We start from the raw sequence: 26277 nt of genomic DNA, 5'->3' as shown, positions 1-26277 counted from the left end.
AGGTCATTACGCTGTTAATGCCATTTTGAAACAAGTTTCAGAGTATGTTTTTATGAGCAGCTTAAGCCAATATAAGACCATATTCATGCTGAAAGGAGTAGGCCTGATCTCTCCTCTTGCCAGCCATTGTTCCTGCCCCTGCCATTGTGTCAGCACGAATGTTCATATGGTCAATGGGGAGCTGAATCACATTCCTAGTCYAGCTGTTTTTCTTTTTTAGCGGAGTTTGTTTTCAGCCAGATCATCAAGCTGTGCATACTCACTGTGTGACTTCCAGGGTGTCTAAGCCTGGCACAAGGGGGAACACATGGCCAGGGGTAAGAGCAGGAATGGCACCACTAAGCATCTGGTTTCACAGAATCACAGAATGGTTGAGGTTGGAAGGGACCTCTGGAGATTATCTAGTCCAAATCTCCTGCTCAAGCAGGGTCACCTAGAGCACATTGCACAGGATTGTGTCCAGACAGCTTTTGAATATCTCCAAGGAAGGAAACTCCACAACCTCTTTGGGTAACCTGTTCCAGTGCTCAGTCACTCTCACAGTAAAGAAGTTTTTCCTCATGTTCAGATGGACTTTCCTGTGTTTCAGTTTGTGCCCATTGCCTCTCGTCCTACTGCTGGGCACCACTGAGAAGAGTCTGGCCCCATCCTCTTTACACCCTCCCTTCAGATGCTTATGCACATTGATAAGATCTCCCCTAATTCTACTCTTCTCCAGGCTGAATAGGCCCAGCTCTCAGCCTTTCCTCATATGAGAGATGCTCCAGTCCCTTCATCATCTTAGTGGCTCTTCACTGGACTTGCTCCAGTAGCTCAATGTCTGGTACTGGGGAGCTCAGAACTGGACACAGTACTCTGACAACGTTCCTATATTCCTCCCAAGTGGCCTGTTCCTGCTTCCACCTTCTGTACGCTTCCTTCTTCTGTCTGAGTTTTGCCAGGAGCTCCTTGCTCGTCCATGCAGGTCTCCTGCCCCCTTTGCTTGACTTTCTTCTCATTGGGATGCACTGTTCTTGATCTTGGAGGGAGTGATCCTTGAATATTAACCAGCTCTCTTGAACCCCTCTTCCTTCTAGRGCCCTATCCCATGGGATTCTTCCAAGAAGGTCCTGAAGAGGCCAAGTTTGCTCTCCTGAAGTCCACGGTTGCGATCCTACTTTTTGCCCTGCTTCTTCCTTGCAGGATCCTGAACTCCACCATCTCATGGTCACTGCAGCCAAGGCTGCCCCCAACCTTCACATCTCCAACCAACCCTTCCTTGTTTGTTAGTACGAGGGGCAGCAGCACACCTCTCCTCCTTGGCTCCTCCACCACCTGTGTCAGGAAATTATCATCAGTGCTCTGCAGGAACCTCCAGGACTGTTTGAGCCTAGCTGTGTTGTCTTTCCAGCAGATATCAGGGTGGTTGAAGTCCCCCATGAGAACCAGGGCCTGGGATCGTGAGGCTACTTCCAGCTGTCTGTAGAAGGCCTCATCGACTTCCTCTTCCTGCTCAGGTGGCCTGTAGTAAACACCCACAACAGTGTCACCCATGTTAGCCTGCCCCTTAATCCTTACCCATAAGCTCTCGATCTGCTCATCGTCCACCCCTAGGCACAGCTCAATACAATCCAGTTGCTCTSTCACATAAAGGGTGACTCCCCCACCTTGCCTTCCTGGCATGTCCTTCCTAAAAAGCAGGTAGCCATCCATGACAGCACTCCAGTCATGTGAGCTATCCCACCATGTCTCTGTAACTGCAATGAGATCATGGCCCTGCGATCACACACAGATCTCTAGTTCTTCCTGTTTATTCCCCATGCTGTGTGCGTTGGTGTACAGGCATTTCAGAGAGGTGACYGAGCATGCTGGTTTCCCAGGAGGGATGCAAGAGGATTCCCCATGGTCTTGTCTTGTAGGTACTTCCTTAGATGCATACAATTGCTGGAGTTGTCCTCACTTGAGCCGTGTTTTGCTGACTGCCTGGTCTCTGTAACTCTCCCCTTCCCCCGTCTTTCCTAGGTTAAAGCCCTCCTTATCAGGTTGGGCAGCCTGTTGGCAAAGACACGTGTGCCCCATTTAGTGAGGTGGATCCCATCTCTCCCAATCAGTTGTTGATCTTCAAACAGGATCCCATGGTCATAGAAACCAAAACCCTGTTGCTGACAGATTAGTTTATACTGATTGTGAAACTGCACCATAGACATCACGCAAATCAATACCGTTAGCATTTTATTGCTAGTTCACTGCAATAGCTGGAGTGTTGAGTCCACTGAACAGCCAGCAAGTATTGTTCTCTCTCTACCACTTGTCTTTCTTCTGCAGATGAGGAAACTGATAAAGAAGGTGAAAACTCCATTCATATGATTTCATTTGCTGACATGGGAGTAAATTGGGGTATACAGGTAGGACTTCAGTGGGAGACAACTGAGCTAAATATGAGTACAGGGACTCCCAGTATCATGGGATACTGTCAAGGCCTTATTTGACATACATTTAAATATTATCTAAAGAGTTTCCTTAAAGGAAAAAAGTTTTAGCAAAATGATGGCTTTGCTGGAAGGCAGCACAACTGGGTCTAATTAAATAAAGCTTGACTTTTAAAAACACCTTGAGATTTGAAATGCTGCAGAGAACCTCTTTAAAAGGTGTCTGAGACTGAGCATCAACTGAGGAAATCCCTAACACAGGAGGCTTTAGAAAAATCTAAGCTTACATATTTGAACTATTTCTCCATACAGCTGGAAATGTAATGTAAGCAGGGCCTAAGTGACTTGGCCAAAATAATTTAGGGAATCAGAACTGCTGAATTCTAATCCTAGCTCAAGTTTCTAGCTGCCTGCTCAGAATGCTAGCATTTGGACTTCCTATTTTGTGTTTTGCCTTCCTTAATTTCTGCTGTGAGGTGCATTGTGAGGACAGTAGAGCAGTGAAGACTGTGAACAGGGCATCTTTGCTCTCTTTTTTACGCAGGACCTGTTTCTTGCTGAGATTTAGGGAGGCAAGAACAGACTACATGATAACATTTCTGCATGAGAAGTCATTTTTGGCTATATCTCACTTTTTTAAAAGTTTGCACATGTGAAATTAAGGAAAGTTGTTTATCGGAGCATTGACTGAGATGTAGGTAGCTGGATGTCAGTATGGCTTTATTATTAATTGTGTGCTACAATTACATTTGCATATCACAACCAGATCAGAATCAGATCAGAATCTGATTCTGTCAGCACTCTGCAAACATCATAGGAAGAAGTCAGCTGTTGACCTGAAGACCTTCTTATATTTTGAGGAGAAAACAGCTGGATACAGGAAGATGAGGCTGTCCAAGGAGACAGTTATTGGTGAGCAAAATAAGCAGTTTTCATCATGGTTGCAACTTCCCTGATAGCATAAATAATACATAAAGAACAAATCTGAAAGAGACACAAAGCGTCTTTGTGAATGCTTAGGGGGGATCTCTTCACAGGTAAAACAAGCAAGTAGCAGGGAAAAAAAAGGGTAGATGACTTTGCAGATGATTTTTATTTTTTATTTAGGCTACCTCCCCCAAAAGTTGCTTTAGTATCCTGGTCGTTAGTCTTCTAGGGTTAAAATTCACTTTTTAGTTTGGATCAGGAGTGCACTTTTAAGCAAACCTTCTGATTTTCCCCACTTCCCGCACTTTGGTTTACAGCACAGAGTGGTCTCAGAGCACATGAACTGTATTCCTTTCGGATGAAACTAAATTGGAAATATGCTCCAACTGCCAATGATGGTTAGTCATACAGAAGCAAACTAGAGATAGTCTAAAGTAAAAAAAAAAGAAAAGTTTAGCATAGAGCAAAGCTCCTCAAAACCAATTGCTCTGCTCTACAGATCCACTCCTTTTCCATGACATTATTTGCTAATGTAGACATACATTATTTTGTTTCTTTTATCTGTTTTTTTGAAAGGAGAACAGCTTTTTGATAGAGTTTCAAGTGCTCTTTGCCTCTTTGCTTTTATTTCTTAAGTATGCTGATATTCTCTCACCTCTAATGCCTCAGTGGCATTTGCTCAGGTAGCGTCATATGCTTTGCTCAGTATGTGCAGTGAAATTGCACCTATTTCAGGACAAGGTTTCTAGGTTCACAATAAGGATGTGCATCTTGTAAATGGTGTATTGAAGATATGTCTCAAATGCCTATTCATTATCAGTATTTTGGTAATGGCATAGATTCATATGGAAAACCCTTCTTAAAGATAGTAAAGGTCAGAAATTCTCTCAGGGGATTTCTGCTTGAAATGTTAGAATTTTTGAAAATATGTTACATGTTTTAACAGAAACATTTGGAAACACTGTTCCCCTTTTTCCACGTGTGGCCATAGAGTCATTTATCAGTCACTCCTCCCCACTTACTTTATTTGGCTCCACAATGGAGGTATCTAGGGRCAGAATACTATCGATCTTGTATGTGTTTTATTAAGGCTTAGCACATTTTCAGATCCTAGAGAATGGTTTAGAAGAGTAATGTTCTGATAAAATGTGGAACCCAAAGAGAAGGTGGAAGGCAGAGATGTGCAAACATTCTCCTGTCTCCATATATGCAGGGAAAAGGGGAAAGAAGGGGAGGATTTTCCACAGGTTGTTAAGGGGTAACATAGCACATACAATCAGCCACAGGGAAAAGGAGGGCTCCAGGCAGATGAAACCTAGTTCTTCCCTCAGACTTTTCTTGGATTAGTACAGCTGCTCACAGCCTCTGCTTTAGTGCTGTGTTTTAGGGCTTAAATATGCATAAAATGTCACAGAGTGTGGTCCCAGAATAATCCATTACATCAGGAATGAACTCCTGCAAGAACTAAGTATGACAATAAATTACACCACCTGTCACCCCAGATCCCAGGCACACTTCTTCAACAAAGCCTCTGTAATATAGTATAAGTAAGTAACAATATAGGCATTAAGAAACAATGGCATGAAAGAAAAAAATCATGCTGAAACACTTAAGTATATAACCCTTCTCCTAAGAAAGGATAAAAGAATACCAAACCACTGTTACAAGTGTCAGTCACACTGCTTAATGCATTCTTAAAAGGAGTTCAAGAATGTGCTATGAAGACGACAGAAGTACTTTAGTAGAATAGAATCATCAAAGGGTATTATATTTGAGTGGTATTTTTCTAAGTAACTGATAGTGGCATTAAATGTGTTGGTTACATACCAATATGAACTTAAGCCTATATAAAGACGTSTTTGGAGTGGGGTGGGGGCAGCATGTGGCGATATGCCCTGTTGCTATTTTTTATTTCAGCTTGCCCCTTCTTTTCTGGATAACAGCAGCTTTCAGGAAGCCTGAAGAAGTGCCATGGTAGCTATTGGCTCAGAGAAAGGCAAGCTGTGGGTGATCAGCTGCTCCCACTTACATCCTACAAGCTGGGCAATAAGCTGGTTTGGGAGTTGTTGCCACACAGGAAGGTACAATGCTAAATAGTATTCTCATTTCTTTGAGTTCAGAATTCAACAGGACCTGGGTAATGCCTATTACCCAGGTGATCTTTCTGCGTAAGGCACAGACTTCCAATGAGTCTGGAACCAGACCCCCTCTAAGCAGGTCATGTTTGATCACTTCAGAAACTCTAACCAAGAAAATGAAATTGCATTAAAAAAAATAAAATAAAAACCCCAACCCTTTTTAGCACAGTAGTTCCTGCTAAGCTAAGAGAAAAGAAAGAGGAGGAAGAGGAGGACTCCTCACAAATGGGTGTTAGTGAATATACTGCATAATAACTAGCATTTGGTTTATTGCATAAAGTAATGATGAAATACACATACAGCATATTGCAAATTGATTCTCTCATGGGAAAGTGAAGGCTATAAGCGCTCAGACTATATCTGTGGCTGCAGCTGGGTATAGACTTAGCTAACCARGCTTTCTACCAGCAAGTGCTGCGGAATTCTGTGGAAGTGGGAAATAGGCTATATTTCTCAATTTTTTTTAAGGTATGAAAACATCTCTTTTTGTGTTTGTGCACGCTCTGGTTTTCACCAAGATTGCCCACTTCTCCCCAAAAGGAAGCACATGGGGAAACAAAAGCAAAGGAGTATGGAAGAACACAGGTCCCCTAGCTATGAGATGCCATCTCTTGTGATGTGCTGGGTTACAGTTTGTTTAGTGAATGAAGAACTATGAGAATAGTCAGAGACAATTTCTGAGCCATTCTACTTAAGACAAAGGCAAACCCAGTAAATAGATCCATGACACAATGTTGCACAATGAAAGATAGCAATGCTTCCCACCAGGACTTAGGCTAGCAAGTAGAGGGAGGAAAGCAGGACTCTACTGTGTAGCAGAAAGGTGAGGCAGGAAACTGATGTGATCACTGCATTTTTCCTAAGCTTCTTGCTCAGTACCTTTGAGGCCAGCAAAGGTTATGATTGATACTGCAACAGGGGCAAACAGTACCGGGAGTTTCATGTTAAAGTGAACAATATCCACTCCAGATGCTGTCTGTCAGGTTGTCAACAGCTGATACAGTTGGTTAATTTCCTCTTGGTCTTCTGCTCTTGTTCTTTTCTATATCCCTTTGGGTAAGGACTCTTCTCTCTATGCTTCTGGAAAGGGGCTTCTGCTACTTCCAGAGGGGGTATCTTTCACTAAAGGTTAAGGGGTGTTCTTTTATTTAGGGGCATCCAGATGAAGTACATCCAGATGAAGTTACTCCTTGTTTTGAAAAAGCAGAGAAAAATGAAATAAACAATTAGCTTAAAAATGTGAGATTTATACTTCACGTAAGCTAACATCAGGTGCAATCTTTTCATCTTAAATATAGACTACATCAGAAAAATGGATAGCTGGCATATCTTGTAACAGTATCATCTCTGTCCCTTCTGGACAACCAAGTGACACGAAATGGCTGTGCCCCCTGTAACCAAATTTTTCTGTGCTTTGCTTTACTGAATATTGCCTTAAAATTACTGTTCACAGAAGAATGCATATCTCTAGTCGTAGTGGAGCTTTTAACTCAAGTTGTCTGGGCTGGCAGAAAGCAGTGCATAAAGCTGACATGTGTTTATGTCCTCAGCTATTCATACAGCAATTCTGCCATACACAGCTATATGACAATATCATTCACAATGGTCACAGCAGTACAGGATATTGATTTGCAAGGTACCAATGGAGTGATCAGAACTAGCCCTTACTCTGTCATAAGCAATCATGCTGTACATTTCCATCCAGATTTGTCAGATTCCACTTTTATATCCATTAGCTAAGCTTGTCTTGGTGCATATATTGGAAATCCTCCAACACTCTCCCACAATTATCTGAATTTGAAAATGCTGAAGGAAGTATTGTGAGAACAGAATCAGAGAGAATTTCTGAGGCATTCTGCTAGACAAAGGCAAACCCATTAAATAAGTTCGTAACCCAATATCACACGATGAAAGATACTTGTCCTTGCAGGAACCAAAGGCAATACAAGACCTTTTGAAGGCAGAACATGATTGTAATTTTCAAACATCTAAATAAGTTGATTCTACCCATTCATATTCTTATGCCCACATACTTACAAGTACTAAGATGTGTGCGTGCCCAAGCAATTTGGCCAGGATCGCTGTGTGTAATATAGAGGGCAACGGACAACTGGCTGTCAGATCTTCGCTACATCTCTTGGGTTCCTCTTGATTGGTGACAATAAACTGGGTTTGGGGCAGTTTTTTATACCATTTAGGAGTCAACAATTATTATGGGGTGATCCTTTTGCCTCAGAAGCTTGTTTACTTCATCCTCCATGAATCTTAAACAAGGCTGCTGCCCATTCTATTTGCTTCTTCATTTTTCATATCTTTACAATTATGGTCTGTCTAAATGTTGAGATAACAGGAAGAGGAATGGTATTTCCGCCATGGTGTAGTTTTGTYACCTTGCTCCATTGTTTCTTCAGGTGCTTTCTTCAGGTGCTTTTACACACACCTTTCCATCCATACCAATCTAAGTGACTGTTGCATATCTCTGCATCCTGAAATGACAAACCATTTTTCCTGCGATTCACTGTAAAGAAACTTGCAGTATATCTTAGCTTAGTAGAGTGCTGAGAATCCTGGGATACTCCTCCAGAAATCTTGGTGCTGCATGCAAGTATTTTAAAGTGCACTACCTCCAGGGAACATCATTTGAACATAAATAATTTTCACTCTGCAGTGAAGTCAACTGTAGGTCATTTCATAAGCCTGGATACTTTCCTTTGACCCAAGGCTACTACTCCTGCTTTCCAAACCAATATTCCCCCCACTATCACACAGAAAAAGGTGGAGGAATGCCTTGAATTCTTTGACAGATAGAAAGCTTGTACGAACAAAAGGTACTACTTCTTCGTGTAACTGGAAAAAAGAGACAAGTGGTCAAGCTCARAGTTCTTCCAGCAGGTCACTTGGGGTACAAAAACACTTCAATGATGATTAACGTAAGTCTTTCAAATATTTACATATTTCACTCAGCTGTTTCTTCTTGCTGCATTCATGCAGGAGTGCAGACTGACATGTTATCAACATGTTAGGTCAGTGGCAAATTAAAATCAAACCTTTCAAACCTTTCTTCAAGTAGGTAAGAGTCCATTCTTAGTGCATGTGGAAAAATTTTGATGATGGTCTTTTAGAATTTGTCCCTTACTATTTTATCCTAACATTAAGCACATTAGGTTTTGACACTTTCACAGTTATTGTAAGTTATTGACAAGCACAAACCCAAACTCATTATCTTTGAAAATAAAGAATATTAAGTTCAAACTCCAACAAATTGTAGTCGCAAGACTGGAATCTTCTGTATGAGAGAGATCTGTCTCTGAAAGATAATCATTCATTTGTTTGTGGATTTCTTTGCTTTAGCCTGGTGGAAAATATTTTTTCCATCTGGAATATGGAATTTGTCATCCTGGCTTGAGTCCATCTAGTAGGGCTCTGTCTCCAGTCAATAGTAAATGCATCCAGCCAATAATGGAGAACTGCATAGCCAAAGGGAATAGTTTTTCTTTCATGCCTCTTAAAAATGATTGGTTTATTTGATTAAGTTTATTAAAGTAGCTTGTAACCAGTTAGTAGTCCCTAAAATTACATAGGTCTTAAAAAAATATTGATGCAGTAATTAACTTGATGATCATCTGCAGAGATTAACTCCAGATTTATTCCCTTCAGTTTTGCAAAATGGTAATTTTGGACTTAGATACACATTCAGTAAAAAAAATAGCTGCAACAATTTAAATTGTTACCGCCCAAATCTTTATTGTTGTCCTTCTGCCAGAGATGAACACAACCACATTCTTCACATCCTCCCCTGCTGAATCAGTAAAGCAGAATGGTCCTTCAGCCACTTTCATGTGAAATCTAATAGTCTAGTACCTGAACTTAAACTGCTGTGAGAGGCATTTGATGCTAAGCTTCCAGATTTAGTATGACTGTGGCTTAGGAGCACTTAAACATTACTTTCAAAAGGTTTGGGTAAGACAACTGGGATTGGGCAGGGAGGGAGAGTAAGGACTGGTAACATCTTAAATCACTGCAACTGTTTCTTTCATGAAAAAGCACATGAGCCTTAAAATTCTAGTCTGCTGTCACAGTAGTTATTGTACCACCACTTTATTTTGTCATTTACAAACCCCTTGGAAGAGCTGATAAGAGTGTTCAGTATAAATAGTCTGCTCACTTGCGTTCATTCCAGCAGTATGGCCATCAGTCACTCATGAGATGGTTTAAGAAGTCTGGCTTTTGTGCTGCATCAGAAAAGGCAATACCATTTGATTTGTGCCTTGAAATTCAGCTTTCAAAATGTTGAGGTAGCAAATCGGTGTTGAAGAATGCAAGGTTAGAAGTCCACTGATTCCAAAATTTAACAGATGCTATTTCTTCTCCCATAAATTATCAACCATTCTCAGTAAGAGGTAAAGGAATGTGTAAAGACCTATCTTGTGTTTAATAAATTATAATTGACAGAATGATAAGGCCATTAAACACCTCAACAGAAGTGTACCTAGGAACAAAAATATACACCAGCGAAGAGGCATTAGACAGACGAAATTTTTGAGCTTGAGCAAAAAAAAAAAAAAAAAGTTGCTATACTTCCCATTCAGTATTGTATTTGCACAGTATAAAATCTACAAACAAAACCGAGGAGGAAAACTCTCCTGACAAAATTGCAGTTATCTTCTGCTGTATTTGTAGTATGGGAACATTGCCAGACAGCATCACTCAGCAGCCTCCCCTGTTGTTCTTTGCTTCGACAAGACAAACTGAAAAACCCAAGGAATGACTCTGCACTCATGCTTGTACCAAGGAAGCTGCAGGAAGTTTTCCATCCTTGCTTAGCACAGCCAGTGGTACTAAGAGCCATATTTGTAGACAGCCTTGCCAGTTGCTGGCATTGTGCTTGGTATTATGTCAATTATCCTTGCTCCTGAGGCTTCTGTTGGCAGCGCTGTCCATGCTAAAACTGCCAACAACGGTGCAGTTGAATCACTGTGAACAAAATTCTTTGCTGTGCACAAAATAGCAGTGGTGCACATCAAAAAGTGGCTGCAAGTAGAAGAGAGATAACTAAGTCTGGCCAAGAGCTGGCCAGTGTGAAACAGTTATGCTTCTTGCAGATAGTGGAGTTCTCTCTACAATACAATAGATTTGCCTAGAAGGCTGTAGCTGATTGTAATATACACAAGCACATGCCTTCAAGGGTGGAAGCAAGAAAAAATATTGAGTGGAAGATTTTTAGTGGTGCTGTAGTCACAGTATTTACATCTCCTTCATGAGCTGTGGGAGCATGATCAAGTAACATAGTTCATGGCATCTCTACCCTGAAGGCAAAGGCGTAAGTATAGCTTAAGTAGATGTACTGAAGCTAGCTTAAAGCTAACTAGATAGTGTATAGAAGATGTTGCCATCTAGGTYAGGCCATCTAGCAGAGGCTGCAAAGCCAGTTTAAGAATCTAGGTAAATGTTTGCATAGCTAGCCACGCTGAGCTGCTACCACAACTTTCTGCAAATAATTTAGTCAGAAACTAACTCCAGACTCTCCCTACAAGCTGCAGTCACATATTGATTGCAGCATGGGAACATATTCTGTTTTACTCAGTACTTTCACTGGTCAAGCTCTGGCTATCAGAAACTATTTGCTAATGAGGATTTTATGCCCTTTCCCCAAAGGGTTTTGTTGACACAGGATTGTTCTGAAATGATGTGTGGAATAAGAATGTTTTTTTCTGAATTAGTTTAGTAGACTTTGCCAGTAAGTAATACAACACTAGCAAGAGACTCCTAATTCTGTAACAGGAGTTGATCACACATGGAGTTCTTCTGAAGAGCTATTCTTCTGCAAATTCTCATCCTATTTTAATCTGGACTAGTTTGCAGGTTCACAGGTTGGAAGGAGGTATCTCACTGTCACTTTTCTTCTCAACCACCTTCCCAAAACTCCCTTTTTCATTTGTTCATAGATACCTTGATATGGCTTTCTTCATACATCTCCATCTTGGCAGAGCCTAACTGAAGGGCTGTATCGCTTCAGATAGCAGTTCAGGATCATTCTCTGCTATAGGCATAGTCCTGTCTTTTCTCCCTGTGTAATTTATTAAATACATAATTGTCTACCTGATTAAGGAATTTGCCTGCTCCCCTTAAGTAGTAACTTATCTGTGCTGTATGAGCTATAGGGGCTTGCTGAAGAGCTGCAGTGTGTTCTTGGATCCAAGGAGGCAGGTGTTTTGCAGGAGAGCAGCAGGCTGCCATGTCATGTCAGATCCCTGCAGTCCTCTCCACCCTCCAGATAAAGACCCTGCACCTTCTGTCCTCGCCCTGTGCTAACCAGAGTCAGATCTACACTCCTGCTCTGCAGTTGTTCACTGAAATGATATCCTTCATAATGCTGCCAGTAAGATAGCAGCAATGGCACACAATACCTGCAACTTAATGCTCTGCTTCTAGGGGTTGCAGGAAGGCCAGGGTCCTGCTGGATCCTAACAAAGCCGTGCTCGAGCAGGTGTTCACAGCCCCAAAGCTCAGCAACTCCCAGCTCCCAAGGAGCTATACCACTCTGGGGCAATGGCCTCCCTAGACCCCGCTCYCTAACACCCTGGGGGGCGTGCAGCACCACCACATGCTAAAAGTGAATGAAATACCTTGTACACAGCAGTATGTGATTTTAATCATGTATATAAATATGCATATTCTGKTTTTTTAGATGGCCATAAGCATTTGTAATCTACACGTCCACTGTAGTATTTTTCTTCGACTTCATTACTTTCCGGAGTATTGAACCCAAGTGATTGTTCTATTGAAGGGATCTAAAGGGTCATAATACACAGGAAGTTGCAAAATGATACTGACATTAATTTCCACTATGCCACAAACTGTCATTTTCTGGGGTCTCAAGGGGAAACGATTTTTCCTTCTTCCCAAAAGTCCCTCACTGCCCTTACAGGAGGCAATTTTATTTAATGAAGACACCCATACTTCAGTATAAAGGTGTCAAATGTATTATTCATGAGCTCCTTTATCTCAAAAGCATTCCAGCTGCTTTTTCTCATTGCAAATTTTGTAAAAGAAAATTAAAGTTTTTTGTTAAATGGCAGCTGTTGCTTTGAAAAGCATCTGTTTACCAGCTAGTACTGTAAGACAGTAACATCCTCAGCTTCTGCTGTCGAGCAGCAGAAATAAAAGAACAACAGAACTGGGCAAACTGATACATTGGAGAGAAACGAGCATAACCACTCATCAGTAGTGTGAGGAAATCTATATTCAGATATTTTTAGGYGCCTCATTTTCTGCTATTAGTGTCTTGAACAGTGCTGAAAAGATAGAGCTGAGCTTTTTATTCCTCTTTCTTCTTCCCCTTTCTTTAGCATGTGACTCTGCTATACTGTGAGGTATTTCATGACAGATCAGCCCTGTCATTAGGTCAGTATGTTGTTATGTATCTTTACTCATGAGGAACCCAAAATAGTCAGCARGGCTATACATGGAAACAACAGTCTTAACAGTCTTTGCATATTCATCTAATTTCAGCACTGGGATGCACATACACTGATTCAATTATGGAGTAGCAAGTGTGGGCCTTATTCTTACTACACTGGCTGCCTACTTGTTTAAATTTGGACAAATTTGCAAAAAGGCTGTTTGCAAAACAAAAGATTGATTGTTTTTCTCTTTCTTGTATTCTCTTAATACAAATACAAATAAACTTTATTTATAAATATTGTTAAAAATCATCATATCTTTAGAAGTCAGACCGGGCAACATATAAGCAGCTTGCTGAACTTACTGTAGCACTCCAGAGGTTTGTGAGACCAGGCAGACTGCCAGCTTTTGCCCTTTAATTTCACCAAAACATCCTTTGACTTTGTGAAGAGAGTTCTGGTGTAAGAGACAAGTTACTGTGATTTATACTTTCACCTCCTCTACTTTACAATCTTACTGCTAAGTATTTTCTCACGATCATTTAATCATGAAGAAAGTGCATCTCTGTGTCTATGTGGATTTTTACAGAGGGGATAATGTCAGAGCAGAGAAATGACACCCTCTTACTTCAGGGAGGCTCTCCAAAGACTGCCATGGGTTTCACGCACTGTGAGTTTTACATTCCAGCAGGAGTAGTTGGAGTCTTTGGTTGTGCTGCTTGTGAACAGAAGCACTATATTGTTCACTCATTCACAGCTGTGATTCACATATCCTACCTTTGCAAAGCTCAGTGAGGAATGAGTTTGGCAGAGAAATATTATGAATCACCCCCCCAAACTCTTCCTTACTGTTGTAACTGCTCCACTGTGAGCTCAGAGCTGGCACTCGAATCTCTGACTGCTGTTGTCTAGTCCCCTGCTCTGTTTAACATCATTTCTTTTCAAGGCTTGTGAACAGCACTTAGAAATGTGATTCTCTTGTTTACTGTTAGAACATATCTTTATTAGAAGTGAGTAAAGTCGTATCTCCCAAATAGCATATAATCTGGTATATTCTGTCACTATTTAGCAAATAGTTGTATATTACAGAATTCATTTTTACCTTTCATTTATAAGCTTTTGTGCATGTAACAGGACAGAAATAAGATTGTATAATAAGATCTTACTTGTGATATTTCCTAATTTTGGGGTGCTTTATTTTTTTAATCTAAATATTTAATTTTATGTGGGATATTTTCTCTAGAGCACTCCTAATACAATGGTGTCTATCCTCAGATACCATCTTCAGTTATCAAACTAAAGTAACATTTAAAAAAACGATTATAATCTGAAAGGCTCAAGCATAAAGTTAAAAAATACATAATCACAAAAAATTATTCTCTTCACTGCAGAAGTAGATTGCAATTTCTCCTAATGAATTCTTGTGCTGCTGAGATCAGTATCTGGTTTAATTTAGCTGCCTTGCTCACTGGATGCTAATTTCTTCTTCCTGAGCAAGAAGGTTTTTCTCAGTTTTAATTTAACTGATAACATAGGCTTTGGCTAATAGCTGCCATGCTAAATTTCACAGATGATCAAGAGAAGCTCCAATCGAATGTTTCCTAAATTGGGCAATATCCATTTGCCCAGCTTGTCTGGCAGAACTTCAGAAGAGAAAAGAGGGATGGATACATTTGTAATCAACAGGCAGATTCTTTTCTGCCAGTAGTGATTTGGACTGCGTACAGCAAGAGCAAACTGATGGATCTACCAAGGAAGAGAAAACCATTCTGGTAATGGTGGTATGAGGTCACTGTGCCCTGGTGTGAGTGACTGCACCAAGTAAAAAGTAGAATAGGCCAATGCCTCCATGGGTCCAAAATAGAAGAAGCGTTTTGACTAAGGCTTTCTGCCAGTGTTGTGAAGACAGAGAAAACAAAACAGTGCTCTCACTGGTGAAAGTCTGTGCCCTTGTTGGCACCTAAGTATCCAGAGAAGAGACAACTGTGGGAAAACCACACTTCATAAACCCTGCTTCTCATAAAACTATTTTTCATTTACTAATGCTGACAAGTAAATTGCTTTTCATCTGCATTATCTTTGCTGAGTTTCCTCAGAATAAGATATTAGGATTTTTCTCAATCTRTAGGATCATCAAGGATTACTAGAGTTGGCATTAAAAAATCCACAAAAGAAAATCTGTCCTTTCTGAGAACATCAGCAGCTATAACATTTCTAATACAGCTGTGATTTGTAAGTACTCCAAGCAGCAGACTGTCTCTGAACATCTGTTCACTGAATGTCCTGAAGAGATTAGTTTTGTACTGCATATTTCAAGTGTCTCTAATGTTGCCATTCAATACTATTATCTTTGCTTCTCTTGATGAAATGTTTCCAATGTGGTAACTTAGAAGAAATATATTTGTCTGAACGTTGATAAGTTCCTGCCTATTTTTAAAATCTGGAAGGATTTTGCAATACTTGCACCCAGTCATCCTGCTTAGCTATTCTTTTTGGCTTTCTTTTTTCCTTGCATTTAATTTTATTTCCATGGCATTTCATATAACTGGAAAAGCTGTCTGACTTTTCAGATGATGACTCTTCTTTCATTTAGATCCCTGCCCAAGATGCACTCTTTCATTAAAGTTTCAGTGACAGTTCACTAAAGTACAAAATTATATTTTAATAGGTTTGAGATGGGGCTTCATCTGGCACACTAGTTTATTGCAAATCTTAACAGTGCTATCTATCCTACAGTAARTTCCTAGGCCATTATCCTGCACATGTTTAATTTTGCAATTGTGTGTAGTCGTGTTTAAATTCAGTATTCTTTCACGGTTTTAAAGCTAAGCAAGTACAAAGAGATCTGGCCCTCAGGGTATGGGGATTACCTGACTCTGCATGTACCAAGAGGTAGCCCAAGAAAGAATCAATTATTATATAAAGCATAGTAAAATTACCCCCAAACTCAGTATAGGCATACTCTGGTTTTGATTATAGATATTCATACTTCATGAACTTTTTCACATTGTTTTATCCCAATATTACAAGTTAATAAATATGACACTGAAAGCATAATGATTTTAGAAATGAATACACTCTTCTGTAACTATATTAGGATATAGCCTTCATAAAAATTCTCTGTGTTTACTTTGAATGACCCAATGAAAAATAAATTAGCAATAAAAAAAAAAAGAAAAAAATGACCTGTGTAATCAAATTTTGCTCTTTCAAATCAATTACACTTTGAGTAAAACTCATCAAATTATAATATATACACTATAAATGTTCCTGCCTTAAACTATCCAGAGTTTTTGAGAAGGCAAGACTTGTCAAATGTATATTAGTTAAACTATATGGAAAGTATAACAATGTTCAAAAGTACAGCTGGTCAAAAATGCTTGTCAGCTTTTGAACAGTTCTGCTTTAAAATGTAGTTACATTATAGTCACATCAGATCCCTTTACATTTCCTACACAAGTACAAGGCATGGACTGTTGGTTCATATATTAAAGCATATATTAAAGCATATATTAATCAGTTCATCTATCGGTTCATATATTAAAGAATAAACAGCAGACATTACTAGGAGTTTTAATTTCAAATAGTAATATTTTGTAAAATATTTTGTCTCTAGCCATGCTTAGAGCTGTTTCAGGACAGAATAATCCTGAGTTTCATTCCAGTGTTTTTGCACCAGAGCAGAGGGAGTTGAAAATCATTTATGAGTAGGATTGGAGCTTTGTTGTAGGAAATATTTGTAAAATGTGTAGCTGACCAAGTGCAAGAGAGTGGCTGAACTCAAATTGTTTTTCTAACATTAGAGGCAGGAGTGGTTGACTTATCCCACCCAGGAGAGTAAACAGGAAAGGCTGCATCTATGGCTTTGTTCTGTAGCGGTGCGTGGCAAGGGGAGACACAGGATATGCCTAGCAGATACATGCAGGCTGACCTGAGCTCTTCAGTGCTATGCTCAGAGCTGGCTGAGACAGGAGGATGGTTGCATGAGTATATCCATATAGTTTCCAGCTCACAAYTGCCTCATGTTCAGCTAACCTGGCAGAAAAGCAAAGGGCTTAGTCCTGGCCTGCACCTCTGAGTGTAGACATCCTTTGAGRCAGACCTTTCTCTTGGTTGTTTGCTTGCTTTTTTTTTTTTAACCTGAGCTGATCTCCAGTGTTAAAAATTTGCTGTGATTTAGAGCTGAATATTGAAAGGTGGCATCAGCCATAGAGTCCAAAAACACCCCCAACGCATTCAGGCACAGAAGCAGGATTTTCTGATCAAAGGGGCTGTATCCTTTGACAGACATGATGTGAAGAGAGTTCTCTATCACTTATAAGGAGAGGGAAGAGGAGGGAAGTGGCATGAAGGTTCATCTATAACTTGCAGAGGGAGGTAGAGCAATGGCAAAAAAGGTACATAATGGTAAGTCACTGGCAAGAAGGATAAGAGAGGGATGATAGGGAAGATCTCAGATCACCCACAGCTGGGGCAGGGAACAGTGTGATCACTTGAAGGAGAGGGCCAAAATAGGGCAGGGGCAGCTTGGGAGATGCTCTTTATTTTGTTTATTTGAAAGATGCTTCTAACCCCTGATCTTTCCTTTTTAGTGTGCCACTGATTAATCCCCCATTTCGAACTCTCTTTGTGGGTGTTGTATCCCCACGCTGCTCCTGTGCAATCTAGTCCTGATGCACATCTACCTGACACAATGCTGAAATGAAATGAAATATGGGAAATGTTGTAGCTAGCATTGAAGAACTGATATGTCAACCCAGCCCAGGCCAGTGCCATTCACAGATGATCGTTTGGATTCTGGAAGGGTAACTACACCATTGCCCTTCACCTGAGCTTGTTAGCTTAGGCACAGGCAGCATACCTCCTTGGTCCTGGAGCTAGCTGGTCTGGCTCCTGCTTGGGATCTCTGAACTTAACTGTATTGTGGAGCCTAGTCATCTGCACAGGACACTAAAATAACCTCTGAATCATGTAATCAAATTCTGCGTTTCACCAACTTATTTCCTGTTAGTCACTGTCATCCCATCTCAAGTTGCTCCAAAGTCAATGTCAGAAATAATCTCCTGATTGCTAGTCCTTCACTGAGTTTATCTAATCTCCATTACCCTTTCAGAGCATCTGAATGCCATACAAACATTCAGTCTACGCTGCTGTAAGGYTGGAAGATATTATCTTTGTATTAGTCAGAGAGAATGTCTACAGGGGTGCTCAGCAGGATGTAGCAAAAGTAGGAACTGGACCAGATTTTTCTGAATCTCACTAAGAGACGCTCCATAGTCATAAGACTGTCATTCATCTTCCTCACGCGCACCTTCCCTCTCCACCATGATGAGATTTAATATCTAATCTCTATACTGTATAATAATATGTCAGCTGTCAACTGCCTGGAATTCTTAAATCAGGGGAAGAAGTAAAGAACTGATATAAATGGTGAAGAATGCTATTTTAACAATATTTAATCTTTACTAATTAATGCTGGCATAAGAATACAGGTAATTTAAAAATAAGATTTTATATAAGACTCAACATGATGTTGGCATCATAACATAAAATGCATGTGCATATACACAGACTAGCACTGTGTTTTAGGCCCAATTCTATTCCTATTTTAAATCCTGATTTTAGATACCTCGATAGCAAATCTATAAAAGGATTTTCAGCACGTCAGCTTACAAAGAATACAAGCTGTTTCTTTTCTCACACTGCTGTAAATGAAGGATAACTTCAGTGAAGCTGTTGTGGCAGGAAAGGCTGGTAAGTGAAGAACATCTCTAAGCAGGAAACAAAGCTTTAAAAGGAGTTTGGGAAGACCATCTTGCTCTACACTGCAAGAGGTTTCAGTAGAAGAACAGTTCCTGGGGACATGTAATAAATCATTTTGTGCTCTGTCTTCACTGTGGCCAGATCCAGTTCTCTAATCTGTGTGAGATCTCTTGTGTTCAACTCTGCCCCATCCCACGTGAAAGGCACATTAAATTACCTCTGAGATACCATCCCCTACTGGCCGATTGCTGAGCCATGAAGACTGGAGATGAAGACTCTTTGGGCTAGCAATGACATTAAGAGTCCAGGTGTGGTGTGTGGTATTTTTTCTGTGTAGTCTCCTTTCTGTGGCTTCAGGGGCTCTAATGGTCAGAGGTTGTCCATGCTAGGAGGCCTTCACCAGAAAATGAGAATTTCTGCCTGTTTTGCTGAAAAACAATGCCAGATCCAAACTAATGCAACCCAGAGGTCTCAGGTTTCATATCTTTGAAAGTGATATCCCAAGTGTCTGTCTCCCATGAGGGGTGGGAGAAGAAAAAGGAGGTRCTCACACGATGGTGTAGTGGCTGTGCAACTAGGCTGCAGCTGGCGTTATCTCTGAGCCACACTACCCAGCCTGTCCCCTGCTGCCACGCAGGTTCGCGGCCTCTCTCTTGCTCCACGACCCCTGTGCCAGGCGCAGCTGGCTGACTTGTCGCCCTTCCAGCAGACGAACCCCATCTCAGGCATGCGGGTATGAAATGGTAGAGAGGCCATGGCACAATGCTGCAAATCGGAGCAGCAGGGAGACGCAATTCTGGCTGCTGGAGAATACGAGCCAATTGCGCGTTTCTGCCTCGCAGTGTGTGAGATTTGACAGTTGGGGGTTGCTATTACATCGTAGGCCAGGCTTTAATTATAGCAGCTTTTGCATAACAAGCGATGCAGCGAAAGTACACCCCTTCTCAAACTGATGCTAAAATGAAAGGTTTGTCATGTGCAAATTAGCAGCTTTATGACACAGTGCATGTTTCTGCAGAAAATGCCTGCAACAATACTTAGTGCAATTGCAATGACATTATTGTAGCTGTATTTGGTCTGAGAAAATTCAGTAGTTAATATAATTTATTGTTGCTGCATCTCCACTCGCAGCGGTTGTTACCACTACAGTAGAAGCTGTAGCATATTGCAGAGGACTGATTTGTTTACGTTTTACATTGAGTTCATGAATTGATTAGAAGACAAGGTGGAGCATTTGCTCTGTTAAAAAACTGCAACTATAAAAATGGCATAAGGGCATAGTATTTTCCTTAAAGGAAGCTCACTTATGTGAAAGTTGCCTATGAAGTATGAGAGGGCAGTAGCATAATTGAAAATATCCGTATTATTTTAAAGTGTAAAAAAGCCCCATCAGAACAGCATGATTCACCAAACCTCTTAAGGGAAAATTATTGATTATGCTTGGGAAAGGTGAATTTTAAAATATCAAGTAAAGCCACTAAGTTACTACCTTTTTCTGTAAATTTTTGGTCAATAAGTTATCTCAAAACTGAACACTTCTTAGAATTTTTTCCAAATCTTAAGGAAAAATTTTTGAGAGGCAAATTAGCTGAACACGCAGAAGAGTGAAGGTGCAGTGATTTTTGTTTTAATTGTTACTTCCTTAAATGGAAAATATACATTCTGTTTTGCACTAATGGCTTGACTGCAGTGACTTAAGTCTCTGTGCCTTTGTGTGATTATTTTATAATTAAGAGTGTGGCTGCCAGTAACAGTTTATTAAAAGAAACAAGTGATGGAACATTAGCCACCTCACCAAGCACCAAGAAATTTTCTTTAATTATAGTCTATGTTCTTGTAATAGCCCCTTCTGCTATTTCCCTCCTTGTCCATGAGAACAGTTTGTTAACCCTTGGGATATACTGCAAGATTCATCTTTTAACTCATGTCTGAGGGAGAAGATAATCATAGCTCCCATTTTATTATTATTATTTTTTCTGTTTGTGTCTTCCAGGATCATATAAATCTTCCTTTGGCAGCATTTCTTGGCTCAGGACTTCAAGTGTGCTATGATATGAACTTTAGAAAACATTGCCCTTCAAAGTGGTAAGCTTTGGTGAATTCTGGTTGAAACTGGGTGTTGAGATTGTTACTGAATGCTCTGTCAAATTCCTAAGTAAAAGCACAAATGAGAGAGGAAACACCTTTTCTAATGCTCGGTCTGTTGAGTGACTGCTTCCATCTATGGAGCATAAAAGTAAGTGGATAATCTTTTAAATCAAAACTAAAAAGTAACAAAGGGGCATCTAAAATGCTATTTTTTTTTAATTTCATGTGAAGCCAGTATTTTAAAAGAAATAAACTACCGGAGGCTTTGAAGGAAATTAATGGAAATGAGGCTGTGCATTCCTGGAAAGATACCTAAAAAACAGTATACTATTTTTGGCTTTGTTGTTACAAAGAAGTGTGCATGGGCTTAGCCTGATGCGCTAAGAAGTCTACAGAAACTCACTTTACATGCATAAATCTTTGTAAAAACAGAGAGCATCCTATTTTACACACACACACACAACTAGATAAATAAATATATGGATATTTGTCAGATATTTTACATGAACATTTTTCCACAATCTGTTCAAAGAAAGCAGTTTTCCTCTATTATGCCATCTAATTTTTAAAGAAAGAGGTCAGAGCTAGCAAATAGCCACTATTATTTGTTAGCTGTTTTTCATGTATTAGAGGTATTAAAAAGCTGGAAAACTGCAAACCAAATTTTACAGTTCACTAAACGTTTCTCCTGTTTTTCTTCGAGATGGAACATCTTCATGAATGCAACAATGCAAAGAATAATAAAGGATCTGTATCTCTCAGCAGGAGTATTTACAGCAGGAGTATTCTAAATTTATATATGAAACTACAAGGTTGTCAAGTACATTCCAAGCATGCTTGATGCAATGGGCATGAAACCTGCCCAGCCAGTTACTTGTCATCAATGTCTTCTTTCATTTTGCAAAGAAAGTAAATAAAAATAATTGTTATTAGAAACAATGGATGAGATTCACTCAAACTAAGGCAGGGAAATCTAAATTACAATTTTCCAGCCAAACATTTCCTAGTGTTTCTGAAGCTTCACTGAGTGATATGCAGGATGTTTTTATTGTCAATAGGAAGCAGCTGTCAGCCAGGTCTTATGCCCTTTGGGCCAGGACAAGTTTAATACGATCTGAACCCTAGGATAAGTGAAATAATGTACAAATCCTGGTTACTCATCTTTGGATTGTACTGTTCAAATGCAAATAGTTCCCAGGATCCCCTAAATACTACTTGATGGGCGAGTGAGGAGTTAACAGGACTGAAGTTTGTCAATTGATACGCAGAAGAACTGATAGCACAAGAGCTGACGTGCACAAAGCTGTTGAACAGAGGAGTTAACAGGACTAAAGTCATCCACCAACCGATATGCGCAAGGACTGATATGCGCAAGGCTGCGGAATGATTAACAAGACTGGAGAAGTGAAGTCTGCCACCTGGGATCTGCACGGACCCCCGGGGAGGGGAGAAGCAATATGGAGGTGCTGTGGTCTTGCCTCGCTAGCAGGGTCCTCCCGAGCAGACAAACAGACAGTCCTGTGATTGCGAAACTTGCTAAAAGTCAGCAAAAGCAGTGTTTGCCCAGAGCCCCAGCCGTATGAAAAGAGACTTGGGAGCTAGGAGAGTTTGAGCAGGGACGGGAACGTGACCTGATCATCCTCTCCGGCTGGACCGTGAGTATTCCCCCCCTCCCCTTTTCCTGGGACGCTGGGTTAAGGGAACTCCTCGAGGTTGAGAGCCCTCTCACTAGGAGAGTGAACAAGAAGGCTTTCAAGCAGGGATAAGCAGTSCTTCCAATTAATAACGCAGTAATCGACGGTTTCGGGTTATCCTTTCTAAATTAGTAACTGATGGTTTTGCATTACCCTTTCTAAATTAGTAATCGCATTATTTTAATGGATCTTACTAATCCAAGAACCTGTGTGAGGAAATAAACTTATTATTATTATTATTATTATTATTATTATTATATTACTGTCTCAGTCATTGCTATCGAACCTTCATAGCGTGACAGTGCAACACTACTATAATATGAGGGATTATTTACTGGTGACTGTGTACTATATGTAATATTATGCATGACAATTTATACTGATTACTTCACTCTGAAGAAGTAAAAAAATATATCTATCGTACATATTACTATTGTTCATATTAGCAAATCTTTGGAAGTAGTATTTTTTTAAATAACACTTCCATCTCCCTCCCACACTTGATTAAACAATTGTTTGTAGGACTGCTTGCTGGGTGTTTTTAGAATAAGTCATTGCATTATGATTATTTGGGAGAGGAGGGAGGAAAGAAGGACCACACACTAATTTAAAACATACTTTGATAAGTCAAATTTTAATCCAGTTTAGGTCACTGATATTATTTTTTCCAGAAAGCGAACAATAAATACTTAAATTGTTTYGATTTACTGATAAGTAGGGTTTCATAGGTATAGAAAAGCTTTGTAACTTATAGTGCCATCACAACTTCCCTGTAGACAGGAAAGTTTAAACTATCTTCCTATGATACTTAATGGCTTCTATTATCAGCGAGTGCCTCTCAGTCTGGACTAATGTACCCTCACGAGAATTTTAAGGCATGCAGTGACCATCTATACCATTTTACAGATTGATGTTGAGACACACTGGACTATGTTGGAACTGCTTCCTCTGGCACCTAAGATGGATTAGAGTGCCCCAGTAAATGCTGGGTTTGGGAGAGCAAGTTGGGGGGTGGTTTGACAAGGCTACTGAGACAACCTCGGAGATCACTGCTGCCAGCGGGGCGACCTGTTCCCTCCATCCCCTACTTCTCGTTTCATGGTCCGACTCTCTTCCTTCCACTAGATCTAGAGTTCGTCTGACCCAGCTCACTGAATGGTTAGACAGCTCGTCGTTGTTGCTAGTGAGTATAGCAAGCAGATCGAGCTCACCGAGTCTGTAACAAGTGCCGCAGCTGGTGAGTGGTCCTTTGGGATTGGAGTGTGGGAAGCAGCATGTTCCCATCAGCCACACTGCTCAGCTGAGTTGTCTCACTGAATTGTACCTGCAGACTGCCTACTAACCAGATTGCCACATACTGGAGATAAGTAATCTCATTGCCATTATCCACTGTGCACAGTAGACACGTAGATACGACTTCCCAGGGTGCCCCAGCCTCAGCTGGTAAGTGCCTAAGGACTCTCACAATTCGGAGGTGGACAGGCAGACACCTGAGCTCCATCTGCATCCCTCCGAAGGCCTGCTCAAAGCCGTGGGGTGTACTCAGCTCACACCTTACCAAAGGACAGCACTGTCCTGTACACTTTTTGCAAAAATGAGAGAGACAGACTTCCCTGCCTCCTCAGCTTGGAGGGGTTCAGTTCTGTAGAGTCTTGAGGATTATGCTTTGGAGATTACAATACCAGGCTGTGGAGTGGTTTTGAACAGAGTCACTCTCTTTTCTGATAAGGAGGGGCCATGTGGATAGAGGAACATAAATTTTACCAGTCAAAAAAGAAGGGAAAATAGCCCCCTTCTCCACAAAAGAAGAGGCTGTGGTTTTTTTGCAGTAACAGCTGTAGTGGCTGGTAAGACAGACTATTGTTTTCTGGGACAGTGGGAATTTCCTGGGTGCTGAAGGTTTCATGCCCGATATCTTGCACTACCATTGTCCACCTTGGAAAAACTTAGAAAACACCAACAAAGGTGGAATGGAGTCTCCTGGGGTGTTGGAGAAGGGAGTATTTGYTACAGATGAGACATAACAAGTACTGAGCTAGTCAGTTATCAATGTGCACCTTCAGTCAGAGGAAAATGCACAAATTATCATCAGTGTTTTCTTTTGCCCATCAGCGTAATATCTTTCTCGTTCAAGTTCAGCTGTAAGACAATTGTTCTTCCATAAACTGGTTTGAAGATATTAGTCCATCTTCATGATAGTGGTATAATTACGCATGCCAATAGTTAGATAAAGCACTAACTTTAGTGCACATGTATGTCATCTTCACGTTTCTGGTACCATTTTCTCTGACCAGTACCTGGCACCTGACTGAAGATACAGAAAAGGTACAGTGACATCTTAGGACTTTACAGGTAAAGAATCGAGCAACCTAGATGGCATTTACTCTGTTCTGTAGAGCCTTTTCAAGAGGATTTGCATAGTTTTACCTAGTTACTATGGGTTTTGCCACTTTAAGCCTGGCTACAAGATTCAGTTTCTGAAATACAATTTCTTTGCTTCCAAACAGGATCTTTTAAAACCAGAAAATACTATGACAATCCATTGTCCCTAAAGGAACAAGGATTTCTCCATTAATAGTCACCTTACACTCTATCCTTAAACATAAGGGTGAATTATCCACCCACCAATAATTTGCAAATAACAACCCACTCAGCTTTCCAACCAATTAGAGGACAACCACATGTACTTGTTTCACATTAGAGGAATTAAAGGTTTGCATGTTTTGTGCAGAAGAGAAGGCGACACAGATATGCATGGTGTGGAGAGGATAAAGTAGTACTGGAAAGAAATAATAGCTTTTGGTTACAAGGACAGAGGTGATGAGTTAGCAAATGTTTTTTGGCTTTATAAATTAAATTGAAGCAACTTTAACTGGAGTAACCCTAACCTAGTATTTTCTAGTAAAAATATTATGTAAAAATATTACGTTTGCTTTTTACATTTTACCAGAATGAATAATAAATATATATAAATTAAACATATTTACTTCCTAACTAACTGGTTTGTATTTTAGGAACATGATTAACAACATTAGCCGCATGTTGCTAATGATATTGCAAGTGAATAGCAGATAATCTGATTTCTCCTGGGCCAGGCCTCATCTCAGCACCAGAGCTGCTGTAAACAGTGTAGTTTATTGTTTACTTTTTCTGCAACTCATCTGCATTTACAAAGATCACCTTCAGTGACAGCTTCAAGTTGATTAGCTTATTCCTAGAAATGCCCCAAAGAACTGCTGGGAGAAAAGACAACACTCTGAATAACAAGGAGAGTCCCACAACCATCCTCTGTGCCGTGATTTATCCAGCACTCCCATCTTGGGTCATGACCTTCCTGATTTTAAGGAATAGCTTGACCTATAACCAGGAACATTTACAGTAGCAAAGTGGAACACGTGCATAGTACATTAGACAAGATCCTAAATTAAAACCTACAGAGGAGCGGTAAAGAAGAATTTCATCTCCATAAACAGGGGGTTCTTTGCCATTTGTTTTACAGCAAAAACGAGAACACGGTGATTTTGTTGTTGTTGTTAAACTGTCAATGCTGACCATTAAGACTCCTTTTAGAATGCTACATTCTTGTATTTTCTTCCTAGAGCAGCGTGGCGCGGCCTCGGGAGGAGGTGGTGCTGCCAGCAGCAGGGCTGTTGCTGAGGGCGCGCACCTCCAGCCGCGCCGGGCAGAGCGCGACTGAAGCGGAGGTCCGCGGACGCAGCCCGCACGCCGGGAACAGCGGTAAAACTCTGAGCCCTTTGCCGGGAAGTCCCGCCGCTTCGGCTCCAGGGGCGGCGGGAAGCCCTAGGGGGGCTGGACCGGCCCCGTCCTCAGCCCGGCGCGGCGCGGCGCGGCGCGG

General features: G+C 40.6%; 1 protein-coding gene across 1 annotated transcript in view; it reads left to right on the top strand.

Moving 5' to 3' along the window:
• Positions 1-26277, top strand: part of REPS2 (RALBP1 associated Eps domain containing 2) — a gene marked incomplete at its 3' end in the record, with an annotated part of 88262 nt that overhangs the window by 7113 nt on the left and 54872 nt on the right. Inside the window, exon 2 of the mRNA XM_026089622.1 lies at positions 26021-26159. Within this exon, the coding sequence (XP_025945407.1) occupies positions 26021-26159 (139 nt within the window). The remainder of the gene's footprint in view (positions 1-26020; positions 26160-26277) is intronic.

Source organism: Apteryx rowi, unplaced genomic scaffold (assembly GCF_003343035.1).
Source record: "Apteryx rowi isolate R43461 unplaced genomic scaffold, aptRow1 scaffold_823, whole genome shotgun sequence".
Taxonomy (NCBI): Eukaryota; Metazoa; Chordata; class Aves; order Apterygiformes; family Apterygidae; genus Apteryx; species Apteryx rowi.
The sequence above is the reverse complement of the archived record's forward strand: the minus strand, read 5'-3'. Positions and strand labels throughout refer to the sequence as shown.